Consider the following 14381-nt stretch of genomic DNA (forward strand, 5'->3'; position numbering starts at 1 on the left):
TCTAACCATCCAAACCAAAAACACATGTGCATTTTGTTCTATCTTTTGGAAAAAGTCTATACAGCTAGTCCTTGACTTATAATAGTCATTCAGTGACCGTTCAAAATTACCATGCTGTTGGGGGGGGAAAAGGACTTACGACCTGTGCCTAAAGTTATGGCAGTTGCAGTGCCCCTGTGGTCATGTGATCAAAATTTGGATGTTTGGCAGCCCACTCAGACTTAAGACTGCACTTCAATTTCCCACAAACACACCTGCATCTCCATCGATCAATCTCCTTTTGGCCTCCTGCTTCCCTGTCTTGCAGAGAGGCAAGAAGCCTCAGACCTGCACAAGCTCTGGGGCTGCTTGCTATAAACTGATCTATATGGGATGCTCTAAGAAATGTTCAGAAGCTTCAAGTTGTCCAGTATGGGTAGTTTTTAAGTGTTTCATAACACATCCATATAATACCACTGTTCTGCAAGCTGCATCGGCTTCCAGTGCACCAGACGCAATTCATGGTGCTGGTTTTCATCTGTAGAACCCTACATGGCACAGGGCCAGGTAATTTACAGGACTGCCGGTCTCCAATTGTTTCCGCTTACCCAACCAAAACCGACAGGATGGGCATATTCCAAGTCTATTAATCAATGCCAACTTCGGGGAACCCAAGAGTAGTGTCTTCTCTGTTGTAATGTCAGTCCTAGAAATCTGCTAAAGGAACCTGGTTGTTCCTTCAAACATTTGGATCAGGCTATTAGATTGGTTTGTGGTTGTTTACTGACTGTACAATGCAATAGTTTTTTGGACATGTTATACTGATTATAGTTAAACTGTTTTAATTAACAAAGTTAGTCTACTATTTTCTGGTTTTAATTATTTATTTACTGCCCACTCTACAGCAAATGGATGGCTATAGAATATATTTAAATAAAAACCAATCAATTCATTAATTAATACAAACAGAAGGTTCAATGCTAGAGAATTATTTTTATTCAGAGGAACATGACCAGGACCCAAAGTGATTAACTATAAAAAAAATTGAATAAAAATGTTGAATGAATTGCTGTTCCTCCCAATTTCTACAGGAGATTCCAAAATGCAAAACAAATACCATAGCATACTTACTGCAGACACAAAGAAGAGAACAACACTGCTATTTGTCTGATTTCTTACAAGGCACAATATCAGATATAACAGCAAAATAGTGGCCTTTGACTATCTGAACTCGTGGCCAAGAAAGTAGAATGAATAATCCTGCCTCATCTGCCTTTCAAAAATTAGCTAAAACAGTTCTAAGTTGAATTTTTAAAAAAGGTATAAAATGGAGAAGATGGGAATATAGTTATATATTTTCTTTTAAAAACACTCTGCAAACGACTTATATCTTGACTCATCTGTTTACATACAGAATGTATGCACACACACAAAGGCAGAATATGAGTTTATGTTCATGCAATTTCCTAGAAATTATTCCTCCCACCTTCCTGCTCCTTGTGTGCCACACACTGTTTTTGTTTTCAAAGGCAAACCGTACATTGTTGTCATTCATATCAATGAAGCCAAATGCAAACACAGATGGTTTCCACCAGTGAATAGAACTGAATTTAATAGTGTGCCATCTGAGGCCACAGACTTACAGATTCCAAGAGGAGAAAACCAAGATAAAAAGAAATCTGATTATTCCAGATGAATCAAAGTGATCAGCTTAAAGCTGAGTTTATTCTGTCTGGCCCTCTGTCTGCAGTACTACAAAATTGATTCAGCTCTGAGCAACATATGCCCTCAAACCATTTCTTTGTATAGTTAGGAGAAAATAGCATTCCATGCCATTAAAAGTAGAAACTTGCTAATAGTTTTTTTAAACATCTTACCAATGGGCCAATTTCCCCCCCAAATGTGGAAAACTTAATAAGCTATATTATTCCTCCAATATTTCAAATGGATGACATAATACCTTTTTTTAAAGAAAATTATAAAAGTGAAAGGTATGCTATATGTATCATGCCATGCCTGCTATTATTATCAAAGTAATAATCTGCTTCTGTAAAAAAATTTTTACAAAGGAACAGGAAACAATTCAGAAATGTATGGGTTCAGTAGTCAAATTCCTATTGTGGAAGAGAGGCATATCACACTTGCTTCCATTCTTTTACAGACGATGAAAGACATGGTTTCTTTAGGAAAGCCATATGCTTACAAGATGCTCGTACGATAATCAGTGAAAACACACCACAAATCAAACTGTGCAATGTAACTATGGACAGTCTGGTTCACATTACAGCTGCTTTGGGCTGTCAAAAGGAATGGTTGCCCATTGTAACTACACCAATTAGACCAAACTTCTATTATTATTTTGCTTTGCAGAAACTGAAAAACCATCATACGAACTACTGCATCAAGTAGACCAGGGGTGTCAAACTCAATTTTACTGAGGGCCACATCAGGATTGTGTTTGACCTTGGGGGGCCAGGGTGAGTGTTACCAGGGTGGGCATGGCCAGCTTGACATCACTCGTGTTGAGGGCACCTATGATGGCCCAAGTACTCTGCCAGCGAAAAGAGGCTCCCAAGCTGTTTTCAGCTGCCACAGCTTCCTGAAACCCTCTGCCAGTGAAAATGGAGCTTGGGAGGGCTGACCGTGGCCCCTCTGAACTCCGTTTCGGCTGTCATTGCGTCCTGCAACCTTCTGCCAGCAAAAACAGAGGGCGGGCGCTCCGTTTTTGCTTGCAGAGGCACAGTGGCCCGGGTTTTTGCTGTTTCCAGGGCAGCCCCACGGGCCAGATCTAGGCACCTGTGGGACGGATACAGGTCCCGGGCCTTGAGTTTGACACCCCTGAAATAGACCTATGTAAATTGAGATTTATTTAGTCCAACAAAGCAACACAAGCCATGGAGGCACAATTGCTTGTTTTATCAAAGCAAAGAAACCACCTGAATTAAGCCACTCAAAACAGCCAATGATACATATCATGGATGCCCAGTGTTTGGCATGTGTTCAGGGTACCACATGCTTCCTTTGGCTTTCTTCCATATTGTGAATTCTGAAGAGAAGCTGAGTAGAGGTCCAACACAGAGTGGGGAGAGGAAACTTTATCATTCCTCTTAGAAGTGAAAGGATCGTGTTGTTACATGAAAGATTCAAAGATTCAAGATTCAGTTCACTGAAAGGAAGCATGCTTTCAAAGTTTCTCTCAGCCCTACTGTCAGATATCACCCCTTGGAATAGTAACTCCAGGGTATGAGTGCTCATGGGAGCAACTTTTTTTAAAAAAATGGAGAAAACAACAAGCTTTTAGGGATTCCAATGTTTCCCATGCATGGGAAAGAAAAAAGAAAAAAAATCAAATTATTGGAGATAATTGGGGAAAATAACGTATCTTATTTCAATCTATATCTGCAGTAACTAACACTGTAATTATTTGCTATTGTAGGTGTACCATATACAGAATATGGAATAAATTAAAGTTTCTCACCTACATGCACTCACCTAAGTGAACTCATTTATTTGCTAATTCTCTTAAAATGATGGGAATTAAAGTCCAACCCACCTGTGAAATATCACAGCGATTATGACTCCCTGTATTATATCCAATGAGATTAGTCAGGACTACTTCATAATGCACTGAAACTAAGTTTCCTAATTCTGAATTTATTTACAAGTTGATCTTATTGGGAGCCATTTCCAGATCATTTTATATTTTGAGCATTAATGCCAGACACATAAATTATTTAAACTAAAGCTAATCTGGCCACACAATACTGCCAATGTACAGGAATATCTGGCATTCAGAAATCTGGTTGACATTACAAATCCTTATTTCACATCTGAGAGAGACCAAGAGAGAGAGGGAATGAGGGATACACAAAGGGAAGGAGGGGAAGGCACCAAAAGGAAACCTAGTCCCACTTTAGGTACAAAGCCAGTTGGGTGGATCTTGGGTTAGTTAGTCCCTCTCAGTCTTAGAAAAAAGGCAATAGCAAACGATTCTGAAAATCTTGCCCAGGTAACTGAAGGACTTAGTCCAGAAAGGGAGGGATGGAAAGAGAGGTAATAACATGATAATGAAATATAACATGATAATGAAATAATGAAATATAGAATGATACATAATCTGTACTTCATAGTGGTAGATGAAAAAACGCCTAGTGATTATGGGAATTATAGCTAAAATAAGCCTGATAACACATAGTTCTTCCATGGAAAAGCAATAAATTAAAATTTATAACAATAGCATACATTGTCAAAAGTATTCATATATAAAGTACATACTATTCATACATATTCATCTAACCACACCATTTCATGGTAAGTAACGCTGTACAAAGAAGTAATAAACAATAAGCCAAATATATTAAATGAAATATAAACAAATTTAGTTGCACCATTACTATTCATTTTATTTCTTCATACATTTCTATCCTAGCAACCATTCTTGCTTCTACCGTTCTATTTACCAGTACATACATACTTTTTCTTCTTTAAACCTCTCAACTCTCACATTTTTGAGGATGCCATCAAGTCCAACTAGCTATGGTTTTTCCGTCTTTTATTTCTCACAATCCTTTCATTTCTCCATCATATGGTTGTTTGGAAGTTCTGCCATCATTCTTTCTCTGCATATGACTAAACTATCTGAACATATGCATTTCTGATATTCTGATAATGTCTGATATTGATATTCCTTATACACTTAGCTATAATAATATTCACTAATATTCCTTATACACTTAGCTATAAATACATTTATTCCTTGTTCAGTGTTGAACCAGTAACTAAGCATTCCATATATTAAACTATTAAGTAACACAACTACTCCAGAAGCAAACAAATTTTAACGCTTCTTAACATGCATCTGGGAGCCTTACCATTTTCAATGTTCTCACAGCATTTAGAACTTTCTTCATTTATTTATTTTTATTAAACATTCTTTTAGTTATAGTTCCAGGAAGCTATGTACCATTATGGTTCCCTAATAAAATAGTTCTTTCAGAGTTAATTTCAGTTTCATCCTAAATTACTTCACTAGTTTTATTCTTGATTTCATTCACTCTACTGGAGGCTCCTTATTTATCGTGTTTTCCCCAAAATACAACAGGGTCTTATATTTTTTTGACCCACAAAACATGGCCTTCAGCTTATTAGAGGGGGAGGGCTTATTGTTTTGGGGTTGCTGGGCAGCTGCTCCCTTGCGAACGGGCTCCCGAAGAGTGCAAAATATAAGACCCTGCTCGTGGGCATGGTCACCTCATGGCTGTTTTGCCCCTGAGCTGTGCCCAGTTCTTCGGGAGCCCGCTCGCAAGGGAGCAGCTGCCCGGCAACTCCCCCCTCCAGCCAGGCAGAACGCCACCCCCCAACCTAACGGTATCCCAAAGGTGCCAAGCAACGAGTGCCTTTCTTCAGCCCCCTGGCTCCCGCGGCTTGGTGCCTTCGGGATACCGCTAAGTCGGTGAGCAATGCTCTGCCTCGCCGGGAGGGGGGGTTGTCCAGGGGGCTTATTTTGGGGGCGGGGGCTTATATTTTTGCCCATCTGAAAAATGTGGCAAGGTTTTAGTTTCAGGACATGTTGTATTTTCAGGGAAACACAATAGTTCTTTCATCAAAATCCAAAACAATTTTCCTTCTATCAATATTGCTCTGCATTTTCATTGCTGCTTTAAATTTTGGTTCTGGTTTACTTTGACTGCATTCTTTGGAAGTACATTTTTCTTTCTATACGCATTGTGAAATATATTTCCTTGTCATTTTTGCACCCATCATTTTTCTGTGTTCTTTTTTTCCTCATTCATAGTCTTGTCCACTTCATCTTCCAGCTGACGGCTGTGACAGTCTGTAACTTTTTTTATTCTTTTCCAAGTAACTTCTACATGCTTTTTCCTTACGTCTACTTCCATTTATTGTGATTTTAATCTATTTTCCTTTGTTCCTTGCAGATTTACACTTTCTTTTCTTGCAGTCTTATTTTATTCTAGATTCTTTAACATCTTTTCTTCTCTTAGATGTCAAATTTGTGCAAAAATTATTCTGTTAGAACCTCTTGTCCTGGTATCCGTTATTAAGTCTTTTAGTCTTTTATCATAAACTAAAATATACCATGCTTTTCAAAGCAATCCTTTTTCATGTGTAGGTTATCATCAGGCTTAAGGTTTAACCATGTACTCCAAAGACACTTTTTCTTAAAGCCAATATACACCAAATCATCAGACATTCATTATTGGGTGTCAAAATTTAGCCTAGTCATTTTTTAAAAAATGATGCATTCTTTTCTCATTCAGTTCAGCTAACAAAAAAGCACTTTTTCCCTTGGTTCAATTTCATTCAGAATGTTGTACATTTCTCTTCCTCTCCCCATAATTCATCCTTGGTTCCGGCCCCCCTCCCCCAATTTTTCATTATAACAATTCACTGTAATTTAACATGAAAGTATCACCAACCTACGGATTCTACCTTCACTCTCATCCACAATAATTATAGCCATTCATATTTTCTGACATATCTTTTACCACTTTTATTCATGGTTAAACCTCTACCTTCACTTCTCTGCTTGTAACTCCATCTTTATTCAGCTCTGTTGCACCTCTTCTTTTTCTTAGTTTCACAGGAAACATACTTTTTTAAAAAAAATCAGTAATTTACTGCTATCTACCCTCTTCTGTGGCATTGATAAAATTGAAACTTTCAAACATATGCCTTCTAATAAGACAGAAAAGGTATACACTAGATTATCAATCTTAATGATACCCAGGCTGTATACATTAGGGAATATCAGTCATTTTGGCTACAACTGGAATGAAAATCCAGCTTTACCCCTTATAAATAAATCTATTCTACACAAGCTACAATCTTTATTCTAGATACAATCTTGAAAGCCAGCATATTGATGCTCGCAGTTCTCCAACTAGGAGATATATATGGAGGATATTGACATACATCCAGAATGTACTCACTCCATGTAATAAATCTTTTAGAAATCTCTGATAGCTCCTGCAAGTTACTGCGAAATTTCATCACAAACCTGACTGCAGGTACTCTTTTGTTTTCAGAAGTAAAATCAGACAATTTGATGAAAGACAGAATTGAAAGGCAACAATTAAGATGATTACATAGAACTGCTTAATTGAAAGCATCCTATGCTTTGGATCTTGGATTCTTCTGGCAAAACCATTTGCAGTTTTTAAAAGACAGGAAAAAAAAATCACGACAGTAGTTTTTTGTTTGTAATAAAAGACAATTTTCAAAGGAGAGAAGTACAGCAGGAGCTGAAATCCTTTTTTTTTTCTTATTAGAATGTACAACATTTCTTGAGATGATGTTAAAACATATTTCCACTTCTAATGTGGGGAATATTACTTACTGAAAATACATTCATATAATTAATTGCACTTATAACTTCGTAGCTGACTGTGATGCTGACAAGATCGACATATACAAAATTAATATGTTATGACGAGGATTAATACTGTACATAGTGAACATTTCAATTATTTTCCTTCCGCATGATCATAATTCTCCCAGCATAAATATATAAATATATTGCACTCTATCAATGATTACTACTCAGATAAAATCATAGTACCGTATTTTCACCCATATAACCCGCGGGTTATATGCGGTTTTTACATGCACAGCGCCCCCCTGCGGGTTATATGCGTGGGCGGGGTATACAGAAAATATTTTACACGATCGGAGGCTTACACGATCGGAGGCTTGCTTCTTTCTCCGTTTCTTCCCCCACCCCGATCTCAGCTGTTTCCTTCTCCTCCGTTCCTTTCCTCTTCCCCAGCGTGCGCAGGCTTCTTTCTCCGTTCCTTCCCCCACCCCGATCTCAGCTGTTTCCTTCTCCTCCGTTCCTTTCCTCTTCCCCAGCGTGCGCAGGCTTCTTTCTCCGTTCCTTCCCCCACCCCGATCTCAGCTGTTTCCTTCTCCTCCGTTCCTTTCCTCTTCCCCAGCGTGCGCAGGCTTCTTTCTCCGTTCCTTCCCCCACCCCGATCTCAGCTGTTTCCTTCTCCTCCGTTCCTTTCCTCTTCCCCAGCGTGCGCAGGCTTCTTTCTCCGTTTCTTCCCCCCCCATCTCAGCTGTTTCCCTTCTCTTTTACTCGTCGCGGGTTATATGCGTGGGCGGGTTATATGCGTGGGCGGGTTATATGCGTGGGCGGGTTATATGCGTGGGCGGGTTATACGGGAAATATTTTACACGATTCGGAAAACCCGCGGGTTATATGCGTGTGCGGGTTATTTGCGTGGGCGGGTTATATGGGTGAAAATACGGTAGTTAAACTTGCTTCAATGGTCCATGGCTTAACAGGTGTAGGATTCATGTTTTTCATGGCTCCCAATCCCACTAAAAGATGTTTAAATTGACAGTCTGCTTGTTTAATGGACATTTTACTGCAAATGATGCTTTTTATACCAATTATGTAAATTACTTACATTTGTATTTAATGGACAACTGGAATTAATGGATATCCCTCCATCTCAATGTTTCATTAAATCAGAATGCTACTGTAGGCTTCTGTTCTGCTTTTTTTAATTAAAAACATTCCACTAGCCAGGTCCTCTCTTAGGTTACTGCAACAGTCTAGATAATTATCTCAATTTATACTACTTGCCCAGAATTTGCAACTACCATTGGAAATTTCTACTGTCATGATTCAGCCTAGCACAATTCCAAATCCAAAATCTTCCCTTATTCTAGAATTGGCACCACTTAGCCAGTGTAGATAGTTTAGTGCAGAGAAGAATGAAGCCAACTACAAAAAAATAAAATAAATTACCTCCATGTTGCAGGAGAATCACTGCCTATATATGCCTGTGCTACAGGGATTAAGTGTGAAGCTTTTTCCTCCTGTCTTTCCAAGTTAAAGGTTCTTTGGCTGTTGTCTTCAAGGTCATAAAAAAACCAGATTTGTTGACATAATGATCATTACCAGCCTGAGAAATTTTGGACCCAGCTTTATTTCTAACATCTGTGCATCCAGGATTTCAACATTGTTAGAAACGCTGCCGTTATAAAATCACTTCCTGGATTGGGGTCACAACAACATTTCCTTTATTATGCTTCATTAGGCATCATAATTGCAGGTTTTAAAAAAGACTTTTCTTGTAATGAAAGCTTTGACTCCTATTTTTGTACTTTTATTTTGCTTTATTGCTTTATTTATTTTTTGTCTCACAATATATATATCACCATGAGTGGGATGATTTATAAATATATCAGTTAACTAAATAAAATAAATAATTATTTATAAACAGCCAGTTAACTAAATAAAATCACTCAGTATAAATGCAAAGTGCAGATTAAAAGAAGCATCTATTTTCTGAGGGGGGGAAAGAGCATTTTCTTTGTATTTCCATTATCAATACATTAAAATTTTAGCATTTTAATTTTACTATATTGTTACATAAGTTTATAATATTTCTAAAGTCTATCATTATAAATACTAAAATATTTTCCTCAAAAATTATTAAAAATTTTACTTACCACGTGTAAAATTGTACTGTGCAGAAAATCCTACAGATTCAAGTTCGCCATCAGCAAAAAATTTAATCCACAAGAATCTGCCACTGGATTTTATTTTAGGTGGATTTTGCTGTCCACAGAAACGACCAATTATTGGAGAAAATCCAAAAGGTCCATCTCGCACTTCAATATGATCAAATTTACACTCCCAAGAAGGCTCTATGGAATATTTCTCATCAAAGTGCAGCTCAATACATTGTCTTGGGGCAGCTGAAAAATAAAACAAAATATTTCCATAATTTTATACACTGAAATGTATTTGCTTCCAAACCAAATGTTTTTAAACTGTGTACCGCAGTATTTTATGGGTCTCGAGGTTTTGTTCAGGCAAAGTAACTTACTCTACTCAGAGCTATTATTACTAAGCATAAACAGAACGCATTTCAATAATAATATCAGTGGTTTTCCTACTAAGCTTACTTTTTAAAAAAAATTCTTTGATTCTGCATTGTAGGATAAGTAAAATTGGGAACAGTATGGCCTAGTTGCTAAAAAAATATGCATAAGCGTCTAACTCTTCCTTTCCTGCTTCTTTTGCTGTAATTATTTTTTCTTTAAAGAGATTTACAAAACAAAGAAAATGTATATTTGTTTATTTGAAAAACTGATGGCGCAGGGGTTAAAATTCAGTATTGCAGGCTAATTCTGTCCACTGCCAGGAGTTTGATTCTGACTTGCTCAAGGTCAGTAAAATGAGGGCCTAGATTGTTGGGGGGCCATATGCTGATTCTGTAAACTGCTTAGAAAGGGCTGTAAAGCTCTGTGAAATGGTACAAGTGATATTGCTAGTGTTATTTGTAATGGCTGGCCTAAGTAGCAACTACATTCAGAAACATCTATGTTTATGTTTTTGTTGTAGCAATAGAGTCCTACAATGATAAAACAGTTTGTGAACCTTTTAGATCTACCTTTAGTCTTGCTGTACTGTGGCCTTCTGTGATCTTGAGCGTCATCTAAATCTCATCCATGCATAAGATATTTCAGTTAAAGAAACAAGGCCCAAAACTATCCATTATGGTGCCATGTTCTCACTTAATTTTCAAATAGTTCTAAAAGGTCCATAAAGTCTGCTCCTCTTATATAAATATATATTAGCGCCATAGTGCAGCACTATTTTGTCAAACACTTCTGAAATTTCCCAACTAACAGAATTTTCAGCATATTTTCTGATCCATTAAACAGCATAGGAATTGAAATCCTATTCTGCAATGGTAAAGCAGTAGTAATGTTGAAAGAAAACTCAAATACTGGCTCTTTAGCTTTTTTAAAAAAACATGTAGCCCAAATATAGCTGCCTAATGAGCTTGCTTTCACAAATTTGCATGCTTTCATGTTTAACCAAATGGAAACATTAAAAGTGATTAAAGAGATGTTAACTTGGTAGCATTGTAGATTAGACTTAAACTTTATTTCTGCTGGGGACTTGTAGAGAATTCTTCCCTTTATCTAAAGCTTAATGTGAAAAGCAACATCTATTTTTTGAACTGGCTGCATCTTATTCCCACATACAGGTTACATCTGTCATTTGTCAAATGCAGAAGCCAAAACCAGATTACATTCTTTGGCTTTTGCAATCTATTTGGTAATGAAAAACAGAGCAAATACACTGACATTTTGAGTCACTAATGAATCACGCAAATGTGCTTCGCTAACAATGGAAGAATTTTCAAACAATGGAAGATGTCCATATATGGAAATGCCATTTGTTCTCCTCATTCTCCTGCTTCCTTTTGTGACCCATTTGTTCTTGAGAATTAGGAAACCCTCTACAACTGCAAGGTACAGTAGATGTCATTGGGAATCACAGCAGGGTGGGGAAGCTTCATATTAGTTTCACGTCAGCTTAAGTATTCTGGAAGATCTTAAGTATTGTTCAAGAAGAACTTCAGCCAATGGAAACAAGGTTTCCATTTAATAGGTAAAGGTAAAGGTTCCCCTCGCACATATATGTGCTGGTCATTCCTGACTCTAGGGATGCTCATCTCCATTTCAAAGCCGAAGAGCCAGCACTGTCTGAAGACGTCTCTGTAGTCATGTGGCCGGCATGACTAAACACCGAAGGTTGACCGAACACCAAAGGTGTTCCCTATTTTTCTACTTCCATTTTTACATGCTTTCGAACTGCTAGATTGGCAGAATCTGGGACAAGTAACAGGAGCTCACTCAGTTACACGGCACTAGGGATTCGAACTGCTGAACTGCCGACCTTCTGATTGACAAGCTCAGCGTCTTAGCCACTTTGAATTTAATACTTCAAGTTAAAAATGCATTTTAATTACCAGGATGGTATTGCCGACAGATAAACCAAAGCAGACATACTGCACACGCTAGTGTTCATTGAATAGGCATGCACAGAGCTGCATTCTAGAGATGTTAACTATCAAAGTATTTCAACTTTCACATGTAGAATCTGTTCAATTAAGAACTGAACTTCTGGATAAACAAAACAGATTGAATTACTCTGAAACACTAAGAACCTTTTACGCTCTCAGTCAAGGAATAGGTTCACACACAAAATGAAAAGCAAGAAACAGATAATATTAGATTTGTTCTAGAAAGCTTTCTCTTTATCACTCAAATTTGGAGAGTTTTAAAAAAAATCACAAAAGGATATCTATTTTAATGAGGACGTTTCTTCTTTTTATGCAAAATAATAAATACTAGACTCAAAATAATTATGTGATGATGAATGCAAATCTTCAGTAGTTAGTTGATTGCAGCAAAGTTGGGAGTTCAATGCAGTTTAGTGATTATGCAATTCAGGTACAGTAGACTATCCTAAGAAATCTTGCTAAGGTTTTACTTCCTTACTTTTCCTAAACATCATCTCTAGTTCTCAAAGAGCAATTTTACCACCCTGAAGGAAAATCACTGCAAATGTTTGCACACATCTGTAACATGGGCCAGTACATACACACACACACAAAAACACATTTATCTATTCATATTTATTCATTCATTCCACCGGCCCATATTGCAAGTGTCATCTCAGAAAAAATATATGTGATCGTTTCTTCTTTCTTTATCTCTCTAGTAATAGTAAAAGCAAATGGACAAGAAAATGTTGCAAACTCCAGTGGTTGTGTGGTACAGCTGTTCTGCAATGAGCTTTTACTACTTGAACTCTTAGCAATCTTTTTAATTTAGGTTCTAATTACCTTTCTTCAAAGAGTCCTAATAACATGGAAAAGATTGCTTAATGCCTGCATGTCTTGTCATCTTTTTCATCTAATTATCTTATAGAAGTGCTGCCTTGAGGTTTTACATCTGCTTAAAAAGACTTGGGGTTCTAACAAGAAGCAGAGGAATAGATGCAATGAAAGAGGCCCATACAATTAAGGCTTTAATTTTTACCAGCCTGTAATTTCGTGAAGCTGACAGATGAAGCTAAGCAAAAAAAAAAATCTATTTCATTTTAAGATTGATTGATTGATCTAAACATCTTTCCTGAATAACTGGGAGCCAGTATCACACAAATGGATTGGAATAATTCTTGATATCTCTCATTAGTCAGCAGTGAGCAACCTAATAGAAGGAATTTGGGATTTAAAATACTTCATTGCTAAATGAATCTCAAAATCTAAACAGCAATAAAAATCCATTTTGACACAATTTAGATTAGTTACAATGGACAGAATTAAATTCTCCTCTTTTTTTTTGCAACAGTCTGAAGTTAGAACCCAAGCTCTTTTATTTTTAATGCATTTTAAGCAAATATTAAATTCTTATTTAGTATTTACATGTGGGCATTACAGCAAAATTATACAGACCGTTACTAAGCTTTGAAATGGATAACAGTGAAAGGTTAAAGTATGGGAAATTGAATTAGGAGTTAAATTGAAGAGGTAAAGATAAATTTTTCACTCTTTCAGAAGCACTATTTTCTTTATTCCCAAAATATAAAAAAGCATCCCAGACCAAGTTATTTCTTCATATTACACATTTTCACATCATATAAAAAAATGAAAACTTTTTTTTAGAATGTATGATGTTATTGTAACATACTGTTGTCTTTATCTAGATATGACTGAGATCAAAACACTAAATCACGACCAATATTTCAGCTAGGACTTTTAAATTCTACATTTATTACTTCATACATAACTCAAGCTGGCAAACATACTTATTATTCCTCCCTCATCCTATTTTCCCCACAACAACTCAGGCAGGTTGGACTGAGAGTGAGTAACTAGCCCAAAATCACTCTGCCAGTTTTCTGGCTAAGGTGGAACTAGAACTCACAGCCTCAAAGCAGAGAACTAATATATTTTTTATAAAGGGCTGAAGTTCTTTGGCTGAAGTTGTTCAAGCATAACTACAGAAATAAAGGACAGAATCAGTATTATAAAAAGGTGGATCCTAACCCTTTATCAAAAATGTAATTTATGAATTACAATCATAGCGAATAAGATTTGTCCAATGTACTTTGGAACAAGTTCGTGTTTTTTTCAAATAGTCAAGATATCTACTACCTAAAGAAATTTAGAACCTTTGCTAATAAAAAATAAAAATTAGTACATCTTCAAAGTTACTATATGGATAATGTAACTGACTATACCCTACAGGTGTAGTCCTCGACTTACAACCATTATTTAGTGACCATTCAAAGTTACAAGTTAGGAGCCGTGGTGGCGCAGTGGTTAGAATGCAGTATTGCAGGCTAACACACTGCCCACTGCCAGGAGTTTGATCCTGACCGGCTCAAGGTTGACTCAATCTTCCATCCTTCTGAGGTCAGTAAATTAAGGAGTCAATATGCTGACTCTGTAAAACGACTGTTGCAGTATCCCTACAATCACGTTCAAAATTTGGGTGCTTGGTAACTGACATGTATTTATGACAGTTGTACTGCTCCAGGGTCATCACCATTTAATAACCTT

General features: G+C 36.9%; 1 protein-coding gene across 2 annotated transcripts in view; it reads right to left on the reverse strand.

Annotated features, from left to right (window-relative positions):
* The window catches only part of NETO1 (neuropilin and tolloid like 1), a 90206-nt gene that overhangs the window by 62428 nt on the left and 13397 nt on the right, over positions 1 to 14381 (reverse strand). For both annotated transcript variants that reach the window (XM_087707319.1, XM_014062403.2), the window contains exon 4: positions 9463 to 9711. In XM_087707319.1, the coding sequence (XP_087563445.1) occupies positions 9463 to 9711 (249 nt within the window). The remainder of the gene's footprint in view (positions 1 to 9462; positions 9712 to 14381) is intronic.

Source organism: Thamnophis sirtalis, unplaced genomic scaffold (genome assembly GCF_051295495.1).
Source record: "Thamnophis sirtalis isolate CommonGarterSnake01/CBP01778 unplaced genomic scaffold, rThaSir2_p1.2 scaffold_2, whole genome shotgun sequence".
In the NCBI taxonomy this organism is placed as follows: domain Eukaryota; kingdom Metazoa; phylum Chordata; class Lepidosauria; order Squamata; family Natricidae; genus Thamnophis; species Thamnophis sirtalis.